Here is a 21,063-nt window from a genome sequence, read left to right on the forward strand (position 1 = left end):
AGTATCCTTTTCATTTCCTCCTGTAAAAGGGCGATTTTGCAGCTCCAAAACAAATACAGACAATCTTCTCCAAGTTGTTGCTGTTAAAGATTATGTGACATTGCTGAGGAAGGATTTTTTACTTTCTCATCAATCCCTGGAAATTAATTCAACAGAAAAGTGTCACATTGCATTTTAATGGATGTTACTTTACATAAACATTAGGTTCGGAAAAAATGCTGGAGAGAGGTGTAATGTATTCCAAATTCACCTGGTTCTGTCAAGCCAGTAGACCGCCTCAGGGTTCATCCATTCATCTACATTAAGTACAGAATTATTCTTTAAAATGCTTTACTGTTATTTAAACTAAGTAATAGCTGCAGTCTGGAAGCCTTTTCCTCTTTGATATCATGTTGATTCATAAACATTACAGCCCAGAGCAAAGTGCATAAAGTTTTACAAAGGTCTGATAAATTATTAAACTGGCGTTTGAGGTTCGACAGAGAATATAGTCCAACATCTAACTTTAATTAAAAAAAAATCCCAAGTATTTTTAAGCAGCGTCAGAGCACAGAGTTCACCGCCAGTCTGTGAAGTTGTCAGAGGCGTCTGTGTAATCCGACACCTGACATCATCTGGTTTATGGATCTTTGCTCTCCGAGTGAAACCAGATGTAATTCCCCCACTTTGGAAAAAAAAAAAAAAAGAAAAACTCCTCCCCAAACCTGGAGCTCCCGTTGTACTTCCTCAAAATCCAACAGATATAAACTCACACACTGACCTACTTCGGCAGCAGCAGAGGAACAAGGCAGTAGACTCAAGAGGACTTCACTAAACTCTGACTTTTTTGGATTTAAGGTAAAAAAAAAAAAAGAAGTTGACTGATTTCCTGTTAAAGAGCTTTACTTTCAGTTTTGTTATGTCTGTCTCCTGGCGAGTCTTAAAGGATTAGACAAGACTAATAGTAATGTGTTGCACTTGAGGTAAACCAACTTATGTGTAAGTGAACTTAACTGAACCAAAACGACGCAGAATTCATTTCATTTCATTTCAGTAAAGATTATGAGTTTGACTTTTTAAAATGCTTTCCCTTTGAATTGAGGCTCAGATAAATCCATAAGTATTTTTTCCAGCTAAGAAAGTAATTAACACTAATAGGATTAGGATTAGGCAAGAATGATTTTGACCCAGTTGCACCTTAACAGAATAGGAGTTTTGGAAGTCTGAGCTGCTGGTGAGTTAACGTGAAGTACTCATGCAAAAAAGGATTAGAAATACAGATGCTTTATGTACATTGTGGGGTTTTTTAAACATAAAGCAACTAATACCATGGGAATATCCATGACCCATACAGCAATACAGCACATTGCATATATTGTAAACTGTACATTATTTGCATAGATCACAAGAGGCTGCTATTTAAATGATGGCATTTCTGTTGATTCACCCAGAGGTGAAACCATGGTAGATTTAATCAATGTGTGTGGGAAGCTTAAAATGTAAAGCAGTTCAGATCACACAGTGAATACACAGTTTCATTTCTGCTTTTAGTTTATTTAAACTCGACAGGTCAGTGGCCTTTTTCTGGAAACAACAGTCGCAAAATGCAGATTAGAAGCAGGATGTAATAAAACAACAAGGAGAAGCTGATGAATGACAGACGGGCAGGAAAGCAGAGAGAAGCAAAGGTTGCGAAAATGTTCCGCACTGGTTAAGTTTGGAGAGTGAACTTTTCCAACAAAACAACAACAAAGTTAGCTTGTTTATGTCGCTGTATTTGACTCTTTATGTGGGTGGCTGCTACTCACATGTCCGGTATGAAGCTACTGCTGACAGATGATATTAATTTACGCCCCAAATTTGATCGTTTTTGTGTCAAAGGAAAACAAGACTTCAAAAAAATTGGCATGAGTTCAGTATTTTCCCCTCAAGACTATTTTTTTCCTGGCAGAAAGGAAACAGCTCTCAGACTAACAGCTGACTGCTGGTTGTTATGCAGAACTTCCCTCTGAAATCAGGTGTTAGAGGGAAATATAAAAATATAAACACAGTGATTAAACAGTAAAACAGTCTATAGAAACCATAATTTGATTTCTTTCTGCGGAACGACTCTCTGACCACACTGAGAACAATTCCTGAGTCAGACATAATGATGTATGTGTATGTATTTGAACCCTTGCGTCTGTGTTTATGTGCTGTTGCTCTTCCAGGATGTTGCCGTGCGTGTGTGTGTTGCTGCTGGTGGCCTCAGCTCTGGCCCATCTGGACGAAGCCACTCTGGACGCCCAGTGGGAGCAGTGGAAGGTCACACACAGGAGAGAATACAACGGCCTGGTCAGTGTGTGTTCCTATTTCCTGTATGCATACTTCAGCAAAATGTTACAAAGTGCACTACGGTGCAAAATAAGAACACAGCAAGGTTTCATAACAAAAGGGATTATAAAGAGAAAAATCATGAAGGACAGGCAGATATACCTATAACCACTTTGAAAAGGCCTTCGGTAAGTGGCCAACATGAGAGGTAGGGACTTAACAAGCCTTAAGAGCCCATAAGAGACTAACATATCAGATACCAACATATAACAATACATGTTTTGGGGTTTTGCATGAGGAATTGTGCAGCAGATGTGGAGCACCTGGTGCTAAATTACAGATTGATAGAAAAATTTGCATTTTACTCAAGCTTTTAAAAAAGACATCTTGTCATCATCATCAGGTTAAAACGTTTCTGTCTTAGTTCTGAATAGTAAAATAATAGTTCTGCACAAAAAAAAAACAAGCAACATATTGTAGAAAAAGACATTTAGTGCACATCACTATACTAAAATCTGAACTCACTATGATTCCTCTTCCTAAAACTTACTTTTACATATTGATAATGCTTTTGGTTCTCTGGTGAGAACAGTCTCATGTGACTTGCTCTCTTCAACTGAGGAAACCTAATTGCACAACTTGCTTGACAATCAAAATGAAAGGATCAGAATTAAATATATATATAAAAAAAAAACAATCATGTGCAAATTGAAGCTGCACACTTGCACAATGTCCACACTTTGTCCAATCACTGCCTTCATTTAAATTACTCATATTTGCAGTGTTGCAAATTTCTTGGGATTGGCACCAAACCCATTTTTCTGTAGAAGTTGCAACAAAAGTCAGGACCAAGAAAGAGGAAGCATTAATAAGAAAAGAAGTCACATCTTAATTAGAACTAGAGTTTCAGTGTGCACCGCTGCTGTCTCTCACCAGAACATTTCTCCAAATATCAGTGACTTTACCCCCCTTTAAGTGCGTCAGTACTGTATGGTGTTTGTTGTTTGCCTCCTGTCTCTCTTTGCTTCAGTGAGTTCAACTCAACATGTGGACGTCTTCGTGTTTGACTCACTGTCTGTCTACATCTGAGTCAATTTAACAGCCAGTCAGTTCACTGTTAGTCTCCTCTCTTTCTCGGTCGGCCTGTTTTTGCTGTCACCAGTCTGGTGTATATTTATTTGGGAGGATGCGGCTCTGCCAAGAGAACATTTAACCGTGCAGATGTTCCTCTTAGAAGTTTATTCAAGCTGCATTCACTCTACAGGTCAATGCGCAATTTGCTCAATTACAAATTTATACTTAAAGGGTTTAAGTAACTATATGGTGATACTGAATCTACATTTAGATGGCATTATTGTTCTGTCTGGTTGCCAATGTTTAGTGTTGTATGTTGATTTTGTAATTAAAATGATTATAACAACTCATTATTAGACGTATCTGATAGATGAGTCAATCCTTTATAATCTGGGTGTAAATAAGCAACTGTTTGCTAAGTTCAACATATCAACTCTAAAGGTGATGATATGTCAGTGTTGTGTTGTTTCTGCTGCCCCCAAGAGGCCAAAAATCAATTAATGCAGGTTTGATGAGTTGTAGATATTGTTACAGGTTGGGCTGACTTTTGCTTTTAGAATATTACAATTACAGATGTGAAGGAGGTCATTCAGTGTTGTTACTGCAGAAAGTCTGTTTGTAGAAGAAGAATTGCATTAGAAGTTTATCCATTTCATTATGTACTGAAGTTGAAAGTATTTTAGAATATTGGGTGATGCCAGCCCACCCAAATATTAAGATTGTTGAGCTACTTTTATTCATGGTGTTTGAGTGAATACAATTGTATCATCAACATATAGACTTTTCGGATTTTTGTGATTATTAGATTATTGTGATTATTGTAATGTTTATGTTCTGCTGTATTGCAGGCAAGAAGTTTAAAAAATAGCACAAAGTTCTGGTGTCTTATTTCATTTAGCTGAAAGGAGAGACTGATGTAGGACAGTTTTCTGTAGTTTTTACCAAAGTGATTTAATATTGAGGTGGAGTTAAAGTTGAGGTAAAAGCCGACATGGTCAGATATGACAATACTGTGAATATTTATTTGAGGTAGGGTGTTATTGCTTGTCAAAAAGTGACATTTTATGAACTGTTGTTTCTTTAAATTCTGGGCTAGAGTAAATGTAATTATTATATTATATATGTATTTTTTATTAATACCAGATGTCTCTTGTCACTGCCTTGTCACCTTGTTCTGTGATATACAGCTGACAGCCTGATTCCCTTATTGTTCTCTGCTAATTTATTTCAGTGTGCAGATTTCCACAAATAGAATCACTTGGAAATTAAGGAAAAGTGGAAACAAAGAACATCATCATGGGATGCATACGTTGGCAATTGTCAGATTATTTATGAAAAAAAAAACATATTCTTTCTGGTAATGATGGCTACGCATCTCCTCTTCAGAGTTTGATGTGAAAGAAAAGATATTTCCAGCCTCAGCTTCTAAGATCCACCTTATCATCAAGAGGAGCTCCTTCTCTGCCAAAACAAGAATCACTGCTGACAGATGTGTGTGTCCACAAAAGAAACACACATACACAGCAGCTACTTATCCCCAGTGAGCCGGAGAGTTATCTAACATCATTAGCTGTAAATCTTTAACACATATGTAAAAAAAACATGTGATCGCATTTGACATTCGAAACTTAAACCACACGTGTAATAGGCTACATGCTGTAAATACTGAGGGAAACAATGTCAGATGGAAAAGCAAGAAAATGTGAGGGCAGCACTGGTTGCTCTACTTCCTTGTTTTGGCCCGGAGTGGAAACAAGACAGATGGAGTTAGAGAACAGAGAACCAAAAGTAAAGCAGGACATGCACAATGAGAATTTACTGTGACTTCATCTTTGTCATCCTCAGCCAGTAATTCAAATAAGTTAATTTCCAAAAGGCTGTAGACCCACTTTTGCCAAACTGACTGTCTGTTTTTCTTACTTTGCATCAACAAGTTCCTCTTTAAGGACTTAATCATGCAAAAACAGGCCTTTTAACCAATCTGATCAACTGAAATCATATGCACAAAAAACACGTCATCCTTTCTTGCTAGTGTAGTTTCATTTGAGGTCAATTTACAGCAGTCAGCAGGTGTTAAAAAATCCCAGCAGTGGAATTTCCTCACACCTGACTCCATGTCTCAGATTCTCTTTAAATAAAATCCCCTTCTTTTTTTCATTCTAGTTTTTCTTTGGCTGTGAAGAACGAAGTGAAATGTAGTTTAGTTGGTGTTAAACCAAAGCCGACTGTGAATTTACTTCCGGCACTCAATGAACATCTGTCATCCCTCCGCTCTTCACCTCCGGCTAGAGGTCACCGCTTTACATCTGTGGAGTGTGTGTGTGTGTGTGCAGTTTATCTACAGTACTGCAGTATCTTTGTGTACATGCATTTATTCATTTGAATGTGTGTGTGTGCATTCATATGATCATTATTGTATCGGGTGCATATTTACATTCTTGTGTAGTCGGCAGAAAAGACGGCATAGCTCTCTCTCTCTCTCAAGATGTTTTAATCAGTATTCCTCGTCTAATTCAACCCTCCTTGAACTGACTCCACTGTAATAGAATCAAAGTCTCCTCGTATCATTTGCATTTTCCATTAGTGGAATGGATATCTAGAGAGAAATAATTATTCTAGTTATGCTAATGGTTGTTAAGACCATGAATAGTACCAACAGTAAAGCATGGGTTTATAATAGGTAACCAAACAAGCACTTGGCTGTATCTTATTCACATATTGAACTTCAACAGTTTGCTTATAAATGAAAGACATAGATGTTTCTTGGCACATACTAGACACACATAGTGATGATGAGACACAAATATTCTATGTAAAAATAAAACATAAAGCACTATCTTAACACAAATTGCATTGGATCATTATGTTGCTGTAAGCTGTACTAGGGAAGAGTGTAAGTGCAAGTGCACTGATTTAATTGGCCTAATTAATGAAATGGGGGCTGTATCAGAGACAAGCTTCTTTTCTTTGCTAATTAAAAGGTATATTTGCCCTATTTGCCCAGATTAATATCTTTCCGCTGTCAGGTGTTGATGCAGGAAGGAAAGAAGCAAGAAAAACTTTTTCAAATCTTTCTTAAACAATCATCAGGTGACCATATGAACACTGAAACAGGTTTTGCTTGCTGCCATTGAAGGATTTCTGCCTAATGTGCTTTCAGTGTGGTGGGAGACAAAATCCACAGCCGTCCTTCCTTGCAAATATGTAAAAATATGTGAAGCTAATATGATTTCAGCCGACCAAATTAGTCAAATCAAGTCTTTTCAGTACAAATTTTCCTCTTTTTGTTACTATCCCTCCACTGCAGCTCAAGAGGGAAACACAAAGAGGGAATTTTGTACTAAAAAGACTGTAACTGTGGAAGATATCCACTTGATTAGAACTTTTTTTTTGGACCGACATCACTTACATTGAAAGCACATTGGTGAGGGAGCTTTTATTGACCAATATGAACAGAATTAATGATTACAGCAAGCAAAACCTCTTTCAGTGTTCACCTAACTTTTGATCCAATATACCTAACCTATCCTTGAAGACTGAAATATAGGACATATTGGGTAAATTTCTGTACATGTTATGACCCCTTTATGAGGACTATCAGTGTCACAGTAGTGGTGAAGAAATAGCTGCTGACTCCATTACTGTGTCTCACTGTAGGGGTTGGATGCTCCAAAGTTCAAATTTCTAGACTGAATACGACCTGAATTATACCTTCAAATGCTCCAAATATTGACAAGAAGTGCAGCGTTCTGTTGTCTGACTTTGTTTGCAGTTGTTTTCAGTTCTATGCAATTGTTTAATGATGCCTTCCTGTGATCGACTCCTAAAGTCTTGAAATGTTGTGATCACTTCATATTTATCAGGTGTTTGCATTCAAGCGATCATGGAAGCCAAACGTAAACTCCACTGTTTGTTTCTGTCAGCAGCCCGAACATGTTGTTCATCACAGGGCTTTACATCTCATCCTAAACTAGAAAATTAGAAAGATAAAAGTGCTGTTAAAGGTGTTAAAGTGAAGTGTACAGTTTATGTTTTCCTCTTGACACAAAGTGAAATGAGCACCCTTGTTTGTCGCAGGATGAAGAGGGTATTCGCAGGGCCATCTGGGAGAAGAACATGCTTATGATCGATGCACATAACCAGGAGGCAGCGCTGGGCATACACTCCTTTGAGATGGGGATGAACCACCTGGGAGACATGGTGAGTACAGACACTGAGGCAGGTCTGCATGCTTGAGCTCACATTTCTCGCTCAAATCTGATCTGACAAATATACAGACATTAAGAATGAAAACAGTTTGTTGTTTTACCCCATGCAGTGCATCAGTGTAGCATTCTTTTGCCTTGTCTTGCATACTTTCACAATGTCCTGCACAATGCTGTGGACACCATTTTTGTTATCTACAGTATTTCTGGCCGCTCCTGCTCCATCACTTTTCCATCTCTGTAGCACAGAGGTATCTCCCCAAATACCAATCAAGTCACTATTTCTTTACTATTTATTATTTTTATGTTATGATACCACTGGCTCAGCCCAGCTGCTGTGGTGCCAACGTTCACCCTGTTGTCTCAGATAAATTAAGTAAAAATTAACCAGCTGTCACAACAAGTATTTAATAGCTCGTGTGACGTTAACCTCAGCATCTGATTTTGTATCACATGTTCATGTCTCCAGATTAAATATATCAGATATTCATATTTTTCCTCTGGCTCTTAGCTGCTGCACTCGGCTGTCATCAAGCGTGTTTCTGCTTCACTCATGCATGCTGCATCCCAGTGAGGTGACATAAAATGGATTTGGTGGCCTTAAATCAGCTGTAGTCAGACACGTATGTCAGCGCACGTCATGACTGATAGTCTGTTTCTGCATGAAGATGCTGGCTGTAACAAGCTGTATATCAAAAGTAGGTGGGAAAAGGGGGGATGCCTAAAACTAGCATGCCAGGGCTTAGGCTCATTTATTAGCGGCAGGAACATGTATACATGTTCAAATTCTGCCTGAATGGCCAATTTCATGTTTATGTGAGAACAGGTGGCCGGGAAACGAAGGATGCATTTCCATTTTCATTTTAACAGGAACCACTTAAGTGAAATGAAATAAAAATTAACAGATGGTCTGTATTTCTTCCATTAATGATCTTTCTGCGTGCAGACTGAGCTGTAATGAAAGCACCGGGGGAATTCTGATGATAATAAATGGCAGGATTTTTTTATGTTTGCTAAATATCGTATTACCATCGGTTTCACTATGACAGCCAACAAATGACGCTGAAGTCACGTAAAAATTAACAACAACTCTCTGCTATTTTACCTCCTCTTTTGCTCTTCATATTGCTCTCTCTTCTATTCCGTCTTTTATGGCATTGTTTTATAAATGTTGTAGCTTTTTCATATATATATATATACTTTTATACATCTTCTGGTGTCCCTTTTTGACATCAGTACAGCACAGAAAGTGACATTTCACTTTGGAGTAAACTGTAAAACCCATCTCTTCATGAAATACTTTTCATCCTCCATCACCCTGCTGAATCAAATCCCCCTCTCTCCTATATCTTCTTCAATTTGTTCTATGTCTGGCGGTGGTACAACCGACTGTTGACCTCTGAACTTTTTGCTTCTCGTAATGTTTTTTGATCAAGAAACTCATTCTGCTGTTGCACAGAAGACCCTCAGCTACAAACCTGTGTTTTAAAATATAACGTAGCTGTGTCTCTGTCCATGCAGACGTCAGAGGAAGTGGTCGAGAAGATGACCGGCCTGCAGGTCCCGATGAACAGCGAGCGCAGCTTCACCATGTCTCTGGACGACAAGGTGTCCAAAATTCCCAAATCTGTCGACTACCGCAAGAAGGGCATGGTGACTCCAGTGAAGAACCAGGTCAGATTTGATTCAAACTTTGAGATTTGTTTGTTTTTTAGCAGCTGCACTTGAAAAAATGTACAGTTTAAATAGAAGAAGTAATAATCAATTAGCATGAGGCTAGCATGATGGCTGAAAAAGTCTGTGCATTAATGGAGCTATTAGACTCAGAACCCTATTCATAAAATGTCTGATTAACATGAGAATTACAAATAATAATCCTACAGGTGTTTAATGTAGGTAGGTGCAGGCAGTAACAACAACACACAAGAAGGAAGTGAAAGAACCTGTTGGTTGACTAAATATTTGGCCGCACAGTGTCTCAGTTCTAGAAAATTTGACAATGAACAAAAACACCTTATCAAAACACGAGCGAAGACAGGGCTCGTGCAAGAGAAAATTTCAATGTGATCACATACTGAGATCACATGATAAAAGCGACACACCTCAGTACACCCAGCAACCAAAACCGCATCATATGACTGTATCATATTTTACCAGAAACAAAACAGGAACTGCCAGCGTCTCACGTTGGAGGAAGTTACTCTCACTACTCCTGTCAACCTTGACAATAGACAGGGTTTTGGCCTGTAATGAAGTTTGTTTAAGGGTTTTAGGGACTCTGAGAAAAGCTAGTACAGAACAGTGTTAGTAAGAGAGTAAAAGGCAGGAAATATCAAGATAAATATTAAAATATTGTTTTATCCAATTGGTCTTATGAAATCCTTACAAATGTCATTAGGTGAGTTCAAGAACAGGTCCAGAAAAAAAGCTGACATGATTGTTTTGGAGATTGTATTGTATTGTATTGATTTATTCGGGACAGTGTACAGATTTTAGCATAAAAGATGCACTGCACCAGAGTTAGCTCAAAGCTAATTTACATCTGCAGTTCGCACAACAACAAACGGTACAAAGCAAAAACACACAGAACAAAAAATACAAAGCTCTACACAACAGCACATCACATACACCCACAATGTCAATTAGAAATGAATAATGTAATTTGTCAAATTAAAAGCAAGACTACCTGTGCTAATGAGACCATAGATGGAGCTCTGGTCCAATCTTGTATAGAGGATATTGTGGAGGATCTAACAGAACTTACTGAGTGAGTGTACACAAAGTCACATAGTGGAGGAAGCGGCCAAACCATTTAAAATTTTATAAACTAGGCACAAATTTGAGAATAATCTAAGATTCTCAAAGCTCAGTAAATTGTAGTTCTCCAGTAGCCTGCAGTGATGGTACAAGGTTTACACCAGACAGTGAAAAGCCTTTTGATTTGTTGCTGCTTTGAAATGAAATACTTCAAAAACCTTCTCCAACATGTTTTAGAGCAGCACTCCGTAGCGTTAAAAAAAAGGCTGAAATGCATGAGATTCAGAGTATGATGTAAATCTTTTCTTATGTAAAAGCTTTCGGAAAAATACCATGAAACAACCTCCAATTTTTCCTCCCTAGTATCAACCTTCCTGCTGCTCCAGAATCGGAAAAGGAAGCACACAATCCCAGCTAGAGTACGATCACGTAACCCGCTGGAGGAAACAGCCTGTTCTCACTGCTAATGGTCTTTGAAAACAAAGAAATGGATTTGGTTATTAAATGTAATTAGTCATTGTGAGTGGATTGGACAGCCGGGGTATTATTTATGTAAACAAGGGTCGAGCAGAAAGTACATAGATTGAAATATGGAGTACATCTGTGCTTTCTGCTAACAGGCAGATTAACGCCGGAGTGATGTCATGGTATCTAATGAACATCAGGGCTGATAATGAAGCACAGAAGGCTCGGCGGGGTTTGATATTTTGGTTTGGTTATGTAATATTATACATCTTTGTGTTTAGTTTTTTAGATTTTGGCGTTTTTAGCAAACAGGAACACATATTTGCTATGCTTTTGTAGCAGGTATTGTGAGGCAAATACTAAAATCCACATTATTTGGCAGGTTTATTAACTTAAAAATTATGCAAATCAGCCTAAAATTAACACACTTTTTCTTTTATCCTCAACAAAGATTGATTGCAGCTGATTTTAGAGGTAGACTGGGCAAATTTAAGCTTGATCTTTATCTTTATTACCATTAGATTCTGCTGTTTAACTCTTTGTTTCAGTATTTGTCGTTTTGATATCAGTTTATGTGCAGGATGTTGTCGCCTTCTGGTGGATACAAAACAAACTGCAGCCATAAACAGGATTTATTGAGCTGCTCCTAAGCTCCTTGTTGTTCATGAATTATGCAGCAAACTGACTGCACTCTCTGCATACTAACAACCCCTCTGCTGTCTCCCCAGCGCACTTTATGGTGACTGGGTTTTGTGTTTGATATTTTGTTTGTTAGAAGAATATTTCAGTCATACCAGAGCTCAATGTTGCACTCAGAACATCTGCCCTGTGAACTGATGTGATTACAAATTTGCAGTTTTTAAATTGGGAGCAGCCCAGAGCAGCATTATGTTAGAGTCTTTGCCTTGAGGAGGAGCAGCAGAGGTGGTTTAACTCAAAGCCAAGCAAGTGTTAAAGATTCAGACAATGACTCTAATTGAGGTTTAATGTTTCAGGACTGAGAGAGCATGAACACAGCAGCTCTGTTCTCCAGCACAGGCCAGGGGATCCTGTTCTTTGGAGGAAAACAGGTGTTAAAATTCTGCTTCAGATGTCAAATTAGATTAAACTTCTTTTTACAAAACTCAAAAAACTGCTCTCCTAGACCGAAATCAGTTTGGGTCAGACGATACTGGCCTTTAGGTAAGTTGTGTGTAGGCGATATCTATTACTAAAAACACAACAAGGCCAAATTTATGTGGACACCTGCACATTACATCCATTTATGATTGTTTAATATGTCATTAATCTGCTGCTATAACAGCCTCCACTCTTCTGGGAAGGCTTTCCAATAAGATGTTGAAACCTGGCTGCAGGGATTTGCTCCCATCCAGCCACAAGAGTATTAGTGAGGTCTGACAGTGATGCTGGGTGATAAGGCCAGCCCTGGATTAGAGCAGTGAAGTTATTCCACACAAAACTGGGAAAACCATTTCGTTAGCCTGACTTTGTGCACGCAGCCATTGTCATGTCAAAACAGTAAAGTGTCTTATCCAAACAGTTGCCACAAAGATGGAGGCACACCATTGTCTAAAAGATCATTTTATGCTGTAGGATTAAGATTTCCCTTTATTGGAAGTAAAGACCTTAAACAATAAAAATCACGCCAATATTAATCTTTTAAAACTTTGCTCCAAACCTTTATTAAAAATTTGTTCATTCTATATTGTTTGGTTGACCTACACAGATGATCATAGCAGAGGTGTTTGATTCATTGAAGTAACTTAAAAACACAATATCAGTGTGTCCCATATTGTTAATGTGTAGGTGAATCAGTTCAGTCCAGTAAAATATCACCAGATTATTACTGTGTAACATGTGCACACTCCTGTTCAAACAACCACACTGTGTAAGAACAATAGTGACATTCTTTGATCCAACCAACAGAATGAAAGTGGTCAAAGTCTGCCCCTCAGTGGACACACAGGAGAATGCACACACTGTTTCTTTTTGTTTTTCATTTCTCATTAATCGATCAGTTTGATTTCCATTAGGCTAATAGGGTATTTATGAGGCAATTTTCCTCTCATTTTGAGATTTGTTGTAAATTAATTACTCTGCCCCCTTTTCTGCTGATTTAATTTTCTTTTTTGTCATAGTTCTTTTCTTATTTTGTTATTTAGATGAATAATAGTAATAATTAACTTTATTTATATTGCACTTTTCAAAAAACAACTTTACAAAGTGCTTCATAAACATAAAAACTGAAAATACACAGTGTAATTACAAATTAGAATAATTTCAATTCGATCCAGAAACAGAAACATAGATTAAAAAAAACAGTGAATAAAAAATCTTAAGAATAACTAAATGATAAAAGAAAAAACTCTTCTTAAAAGCCATTTTATAAAAATTCAATTTTTAAGAATTTTAAAAGAGGTCACCGAGGTAGCTTGTCTGATTCTCAGTGGAAGGTTATTCCACAGTTGTAGAGCCGTACTGTCTCAAGCTTCGCTCTGGGGACCGAGAGCAACAGCTGGTCTGCAGATCTGAGAGCATGAGCAGGGGTGTAAGGGGTGTAAGAACGTCGATAGTGTAAGATGGGGCAAGGTCGCTTAGTGATTTAAAAAAAAAAACAAGCAATAAAATTTTAAAGTCAATTCTGAAGACCACTGGTAACCAGTGCCATGAGGCGAGAATAGGGGAAATGTGCTCTGTTTGGAGGTCTTGTAAGAACCCTAGCTGTGGTATTTTGTACAAGTTGAGGTTGGTTGATGGACTTTTGGAGCAGTCCAGCAAATAATGAGTTACAGTAACCTAGATGGCTGAAAACAAAACCATGAATAAGAGTTTGTGCATCCTCCTGATTTGGTGATATTGCTGAAATGTTTAGAGAAGTTCAGCTCTGAATCAAAGGTTACTCCCAGATTTCTGGCCTCATGGGTGCACTGCAAACCTTGGGAAACTAAACTCTGATTTACACGATCCCTGTATGCTTTTGGTCCAAACACCATCACTTCAGTATACTGGAGTTGTGGATAACTTGACCCAGTGGTAACAAGTAGATACAGAACAGTAAAGGGTCAAGAATAGACCCTTGTGGAACGCCACAGATGATATTTGCATAGCTAGAGAAGACATTCCCAGCAGGAACTGTCACTCAGGTAAGACTTGAACCAGTCTAGAGCAGTCCCAGTCATGCCTACCCAGTTTTCTAGTCGATCGATCAATTAATATGCCATGATCAACTGTATCAAACGCAGAGGTTTAACAACACCATAACAGTACAACAACCTCGATCTGAATTCATACTAATGTCATTTAAAACTTTTAGAAGTGGAGTGTCTGTACGATGATGAATTTGAAAACCAGACTGAAACTTTTCAAAGAGTGAATGGTCATTCATAAATGATATGAGCTGAGAATATACCACTTTCTCCAGTATTTTGGCAAGGACGGGTAATTTAGATATGGGTTTAAAATTATTAAGATCGTCGGTGTCAAGGTTTGACTTTTTTAGAAGGGGTTGCACCACAGCCAATTTAAAAATTGGAGGAATAATCCCTGAAGTTAAAGAATTCTTAAATATTGATAAAATATCTGAAGATAAAAAGGCAGAAACCTCTTTTAAAAGTCTTGTGGGTAAAATATCTAAAGGAGAGGAGGAAGATTTCATGCCGTTAATCATCCTCAGTAAATCTGACTGGAGATACCAGATAAAATGAATAAAAACCCTGATACGTCTCACTGTGTGGTAGAATAAAGAGAGATGTCTGATTTGGGCTCTAATGCTGGAAACTTTATCGACCAAAAAAGACCAAAATGTCTCACATCTCTCAATAGAACAGATTTGTTGGAATCAGGAGGGCAGTAGATAAGAGAGTTAATGGTCCTTAATAGCAATCTGGGGTTGTCAGGATTTGCAGCAATAAGATGTGAGAACTATTTGGAAATGTCTTACTTTACAGTGCTTTTAAACTCTTTTAAAAGCTCTTTCATGGCATTAAAATTGCACATCAGCTTTCCATTTCCATTCATTATGTCTACATACCCCTCTAGTGCTCCAGACACAGTCATTAATCCATGATGGGTTAGGGTAGGAGCTACGGTGTCCAAAGTGGCAGCACATAATTGCATGAATCTACTAACCAGCTCCACAATATCAGTCTGCCTGAATTGTAACATACTTAAAGTGCACATATTTATTCTCTTTTTATACCATGTTACCAACCATGTGCACCTTCTTGTCAAAACGCAGGGTGCCTGTGGCTCTTGCTGGGCCTTCAGCTCCGCCGGGGCCCTTGAAGGCCAGCTGGCCAAGCAGACAGGGCAGCTGCTAGACCTCAGTCCTCAGAACCTGGTGGACTGCGTCACAGAGAACGACGGCTGTGGAGGAGGATACATGACCAACGCCTTCCGATATGTGCAAGAAAACGGAGGCATCGACTCTGAGGTGGTTTACCCATACGTTGGACAGGTAAGAAAGTGAGCTGTTACAGGGACAATGCCAGACATACTGGGGAATTAACCAAGAAATTTTCCCTTTAGTGGGTTAAATTGCTGCTGTTGAAGCAATGAAATGTCCACATGAACTGAGGTTCACCACATTTGCTTTCCTGTCACATGTTAACACTTTGTTCCCTTATTGTTATTAGTAAGACTTCCTGTTTTGTGACAAACTGCAACTAGACCCAGTCTCAATCCCAAACCTCTGACCTAAGCGCTTATAGACTTTGATGTAACCTAAACATAAATGCATGAGTGCAAGATGGAGTGCAACTGAGACTAATTCATAAGTTTTAATTAGTATTTGTTGGTGACCTCGCTGAATGATTAGGACTTTAATAGAGTTTGTGATAGTCACAACCAGTTTATGACTGGTCAGACCTAAAGAAAAAGAAAGGTATACAATCTTAAAGTGTCCCAAACATCACTGAAAAGTGGATTTCAGGGAAACATTTTGGATTTGCCAACTGCTGTATTTCCTTTCAATCATTTCTAAATTGAGAGAAAGATAGCCTGGCTGTGTCCAAAGATTAAAAAAAAACTAACAACATGATAAAACAAACATCTCATTTGCTTAAATCCATACAAAAAAAACAAAGCATAAAAATGACAACAGACAGATCTAGTTACTGTCGGACGGACCGGGCTAGCTGTTTCCACCAGTTTCGAGTCTTTATGCTAAGCTAAGCTAACGGCCTGCTGGCTCCGGCTTCAGATTGAATGTACAAACATGTGAGTGTATCAATGTTCTCATCTAACTCTCAACAAGGAAGCTAATAAGTTAAGTGTGTGTTAAGTATTTCCCCAAATATGGAACTATTCCTCTAACATGCTGGTTATAAAATATAAATATCCAGGAGTCTGAAAAAAATCCAAATGACGACAGCAGAAGTCGCCTGTTTACCACAACACAGTTGCAGACACAGACTGAAACCAAAGTGGTTGACATTTCTTCATTTGGCTGTCAGGGTGTCACACGTAGCTCCGATCACATGAACACACAACAGGAAAAAAAATTCATAAGCGTTGACCATTTTGACCGTAAAGCAGCAGCAAATATTTGACAGTCGTCTGAAGTGACTCAGCAGAAATGATGAAGTGGAATCTCTGCCATTGTCTTACAAAGCAGTTTCCTCTTTAGTCACCTATGTGTTGTGAGGAAAGGCTGCAGCTTCCTCATTTTGTAAGTGCAGGATGCGATCAGACACGTGAGAAATGTGCATGTGACCGTAGACTTTTTTAAAAAACCCCAACGTTCAGTGTACGGGTGTTATTTTTATCATCAGCTTATTTGACACTCATCTTTAGAGAAATACTTATTGCAATTTCCTAGAGTCCAAGTTGACATCATAAAATGTCTTGTTTTGTACGAACAACAGTTCAAACCCCAAAAATACTCAATTCACTATCAAATATTTGCCATTCTTGCTTTAAATGATTAAGTTGCAGTCTATATTACTGTACATTTTTCATTGTCATTTAGAAATTCATAGTGGCCTTTCATATAAAGCACCTTGAAACATTCAGGTTGTTAACCATGACCATGCTGTGTGGAGTTTACTGACACCGCATTAGAGGATTTGTAGAGGAGTGTTGTAGTTCAGGTACCGCTGCCTTTTGCAGCTCTAATTCTTATTTGACTAGTTTATCAAGTGAGAATTAAGAAACAAATATATTAAGCTTTTTTTCCTGTTTTTTTTTTTGTCTTGTCTGCAGGACCAGCCCTGTCGCTACAACTCAACAGGCATGGCAGCTCAATGCAAAGGTTACAAGGAGGTCCCGGTAGGCGACGAGCACTCGCTGGCTGTGGCGTTGTTTAAAGTGGGTCCGGTGTCTGTGGGCATTGATGCCACGCAGAGCAGCTTCCAGTTCTACCAGAGAGGTCAGTGAACCTGTCACACGTCTGTTTTCTGATAACAGACGCTGAATTATTTGCCCCCTTTTTATGCTTTGTATCATTTCATGGACAAAGTAGAGACGAACTGAGATTGTCATACACCTACTTTACAATTTTACATAAAATATAGTAAAAGCGCCTTTTTCCTCTTTCCAGTACATTTAGTCACTTACATTTTTATGATCTATGTTGTGTTTTTGTAATGCAGTTATGAGCAGAGACCGTGTTAAACCTTCCCTATTGGTGGTGCATTTAAGGAAGCTCTAACAGTCAACATTTCACAGGGGGCTGCAGACCTGCAACCTTTTTAATGACAGAAAACACATCTGAACATTATCTTTTTGTTTGCTGGATCTGGTCTTGAGGCAAAAGTTGTCACTAAAATCTCAGTTGAAGCATCCTTAAACACACCACCATGGAGAATTTTAAACTTAACTGTAGAAATCTCACTGTGAGAGAACACTTACCTTATGTCAAGCAAGTTTAATTTTTTTGCAAGATGGTTTTGAAAAAGAGAAATCAATATAAAAACTTGTATGACCTACACTGTAGCTTTCGTATGTTTGAAGTTTGAAGTCGTGCTGTAACGGCTCACTGATGCACTTCCAGCTCTGAATCTTTCCTGCCGTGGCCTCGGGCTCACACAGGTCGCTCACTCTTCCTCTCTGTCATGTGCCCAGGTGTTTACTACGACCGCAACTGTAACAAAGATGACATCAATCACGCCGTGCTGGCAGTGGGCTACGGAGTCACCCCCAAGGGCAAGAAGTACTGGATTGTCAAGAACAGGTGGGACACTTCAACTGTCTGAACAGGATCAGGTGGCACATAACGCCACCAAAATGAAACATGTTTGTTTGTGTAGCGCAGATTTGATGCCTTCTGTCAGCTGTATTGGTGACAAACTGATGAGCTGAAATGCTGTTTGACTCCTGGTGGTGCTCAACTCCTCTCACGTCTTTCTCTCCGTCTCTGTCGTCTGCCGTCTTTTGTCTTTCCCTGACAGCTGGAGCGAGAGCTGGGGCCACAAGGGCTACATCCTGATGGCACGTAACCGTGGCAACCTCTGCGGCATCGCCAACCTCGCCAGCTACCCCATCATGTGAGGAGAAGAGTGTGAAGCTCAGCGGAAGACAAAGGAGATCAAAGGGACTTTGCTAAGACTACTACACACAAAGAACACGCTTGGATTGTACGCAGAGTTCATTCCAAAATGTCAGCAATCACTACAAACAATTACAGGACATATTTCTTGGTTTACTAATACATATTTGAATTACTTCACTGTACAATACAATAAAACTCAAATTGGTCTTATAGTCTTTTGTGATTAACTCTTCCGGTGATGAAAAGGGTCAAATGTTGTGGAGTCTTGGATTCCAACATCCTTAAAAATATCTGATGAGGACATCTGGTTATCTTGAGTTGAAGCACTTTAAACCCCTTTTCATTCATATCTCCAAACCAACAGACCTCCAATCTAGTCCAAAATGGCAACACATAGTAACATAGAACAAAGGTTGGTTTTGTGCCAAAATGCCAAGTTGAATCTACAAACCCACCAGGCACAACCAACATTTTCACAGTATTTGGCTGGTAGTCAGTGATAGTTTCAGTCCCTAGTTTTTAATTACAGTCTGTGTGATAACCAATGATGTTTTCAATTCAGTGTGACAGGAACCGTTGCTGGGCAATGGGAGCTCCTCCTTTCCTGTTGATGAAGAGAAAAGTCTCTTCCTTTAAAATCGTAACCAGTTTTTCTTATTGATCATGTTGACTTTTGTTATTGTTCTGTTCAGCACTTTTCTGATGATTAAACTGTAAACTGATGTTTTCTATGAAATTAAATAAAGGTTTCATTTTGAAGTTGGATGCATCATTTTCGGTTTTTTTTATGGTCAACCAAGGAAACAGGAAAAGAAGGTCAGCATGTAGCAGCAAGTAGTCATTTCCACTTGATGTTCACAGTACAGATACTGTTGCAAGGCTGGTAAACTTCATAATTTATGCTTGATAAGTAAGTAAGTAAACTTTATTTATAAAGCACCTCTCAAAACCAGAGTCACAAGGTGCTTTACAATGCAAATAAAACGAGAGAGAGATAAAATAGAATAAAGCACGGTCACCCTTGGTCTTAAGCCTAGTTTTTGGCACTGATCAGTAGACCTCAGTGATCTCACTGTGGTCACAATAATTCAGATATATAGGTTGGGGCCAGTCTGTATGGTGCCTTATAGGTAATTAAAAGAATTTTAAAATCAATTCTACAAGGTATTGGTAGCCAATGTAGGTTGGCCAACACTGGTGAGATGTGTTCCCTATGCCGGACCAACTGGAGGCGAGACACAGAACGACTCAGGGTGGTGAACGGTGACTTGCAGTAATCAAGACAGGAGGACACAAAAACATGAATTAACACAATGACAAACCTATTCACACCGAACGCTTGCCTGTATGCACAATGTTTATGTTTACGTGACATCACATCTTGTGAATTTGCAAATGAGCTGCGATCAGCTGAGTAGATGTGTGATGCCCAGCAGCTTATAAATGTTATACGTTTATCTTTAAACACAGCTGTAATAAGGGCAGGGTTCGTTTAGTTTATTCATTCCGAGAAACTTATCACAGAAGTAGTCGTTCTGGTTCTGCAAATACATGTCGAAATATTGTGCCACACCTTTTAGTGTCAGTCATGTTGTTAACTGTGAAGACGAATGTTTTTCTGCTTGCAAAATGTCTGCATTATTAAACAGTTTATGTAAAAGTGAAATTATGCAAAATATATCTCAGAGATTCTCCATAATTGAAGGGAAAATGGTATTTTTTAATGGTATTGAATAGTGAAACAAAATATCAGATCCTGTAAACTAAAAACTATTTGTCAATTCTCATGATTCAAAATAATCAATTCTGTGTTTAGTCCCAATTGATTACAAACCCTAAAATGATGTAGACCTATGTTAAAAGTCTGCAGCTGTAGCAGCTACTGAAGCACGGTGTCATGACTGTCATGTAAAACTTTGTAAGTATGTTGTATAAAACACATAGTATAAATATTGTGTGTCATATAATATAGAGCAATAAAACACTGTATGTTTATATTCAAAGCAATTTAAAAATATGACATTTTATGCTTCTTATTGATTTAAACTCATCTAGCAGCATCCGTCCATTCACCTCTTTAATCCAGAGGAAGACCATCTGGCAGACGGCCATAAAACACGGTGACCTCCTGACCTTTCCTCCATCCTCTTGACAGGTCAAAACTACCTCTTGACCTACACGTTGGTCCAGAACAACTTACAGCAACACACTGGTTGGACTCTAAGAGAGTGAATCCTTTTTTTTTTTAAAAAAAGATGTTTTTTAGTGACCCCCCTGACCTTTCCTGTTCCTGCACCACCAGGTATCCCACTTGTACACAAGAAATATCAAAATCTAATGAGCAGATTGCCATAAATTATTGAACACATTCTGCTGAAGGGAGGAATGTTTTCCATTTTTCACAAAATCTCAGTGACTGTTATGTAATTAATTGAGCATTTTAAGCTCCTAAAATCATTAGATGTTTCATTTTATGGGTTTTTTCTCCTGTTTATTACAAAACCCCAAAAGTCCTGAGAGATGAGACTTTTTTATCTTGTGCGAACAAAATAATGTACTATAAATTCATGTATGTGATTCATAAGCACAAGCAATTAATTACTATTCAAAAACAACCAAGAACTTATTATTAAATCTTCTTTTGGGTGAAGCTAGAAGACGGTTTCAGTTGGATAAAGTAAAACATCTGTAATGGCACCAGTTTATTATCACAACAACAACAATTACAAAGCATTTTTTTGAACAGGCTGTAAAATGCTGAGACTGCAGTCACACTTGTCC

At 38.4% G+C, this 21,063-nt stretch overlaps 1 protein-coding gene across 1 annotated transcript; it reads left to right on the forward strand.

The window, feature by feature from the left end:
- The first annotated feature begins 683 nt into the window (after positions 1–683).
- ctsk (cathepsin K) lies at positions 684–19,041 on the forward strand. Its single transcript, XM_067600515.1, has 8 exons — positions 684–837; positions 2,190–2,313; positions 7,444–7,566; positions 9,093–9,245; positions 15,031–15,249; positions 16,995–17,160; positions 17,856–17,964; positions 18,182–19,041. Exons 2-8 carry the CDS (start codon positions 2,191–2,193, stop codon positions 18,279–18,281), a joined length of 993 nt encoding a protein of 330 aa, XP_067456616.1. The 5' UTR covers positions 684–837; position 2,190; the 3' UTR covers positions 18,282–19,041.
- The last annotated feature ends 2,022 nt before the right edge of the window (positions 19,042–21,063 follow it).

The sequence above is a fragment of the Thunnus thynnus genome, chromosome 10 (genome assembly GCF_963924715.1).
Source record: "Thunnus thynnus chromosome 10, fThuThy2.1, whole genome shotgun sequence".
NCBI lineage: Eukaryota > Metazoa > Chordata > Actinopteri > Scombriformes > Scombridae > Thunnus > Thunnus thynnus.

Coding starts and splice junctions, on each gene's coding strand:
- ctsk (XM_067600515.1), top strand. CDS start 2,191: ATGTTGCCGTGCGTGTGTGTGTTGCTGCTGGTGGCCTCAGCTCTGGCC. Junction 9,246..15,030: donor TGACTCCAGTGAAGAACCAG/GTCAGATTTGAT, acceptor GTCAAAACGCAG/GGTGCCTGTGGCTCTTGCTG. Junction 15,250..16,994: donor TTTACCCATACGTTGGACAG/GTAAGAAAGTGA, acceptor TCTTGTCTGCAG/GACCAGCCCTGTCGCTACAA.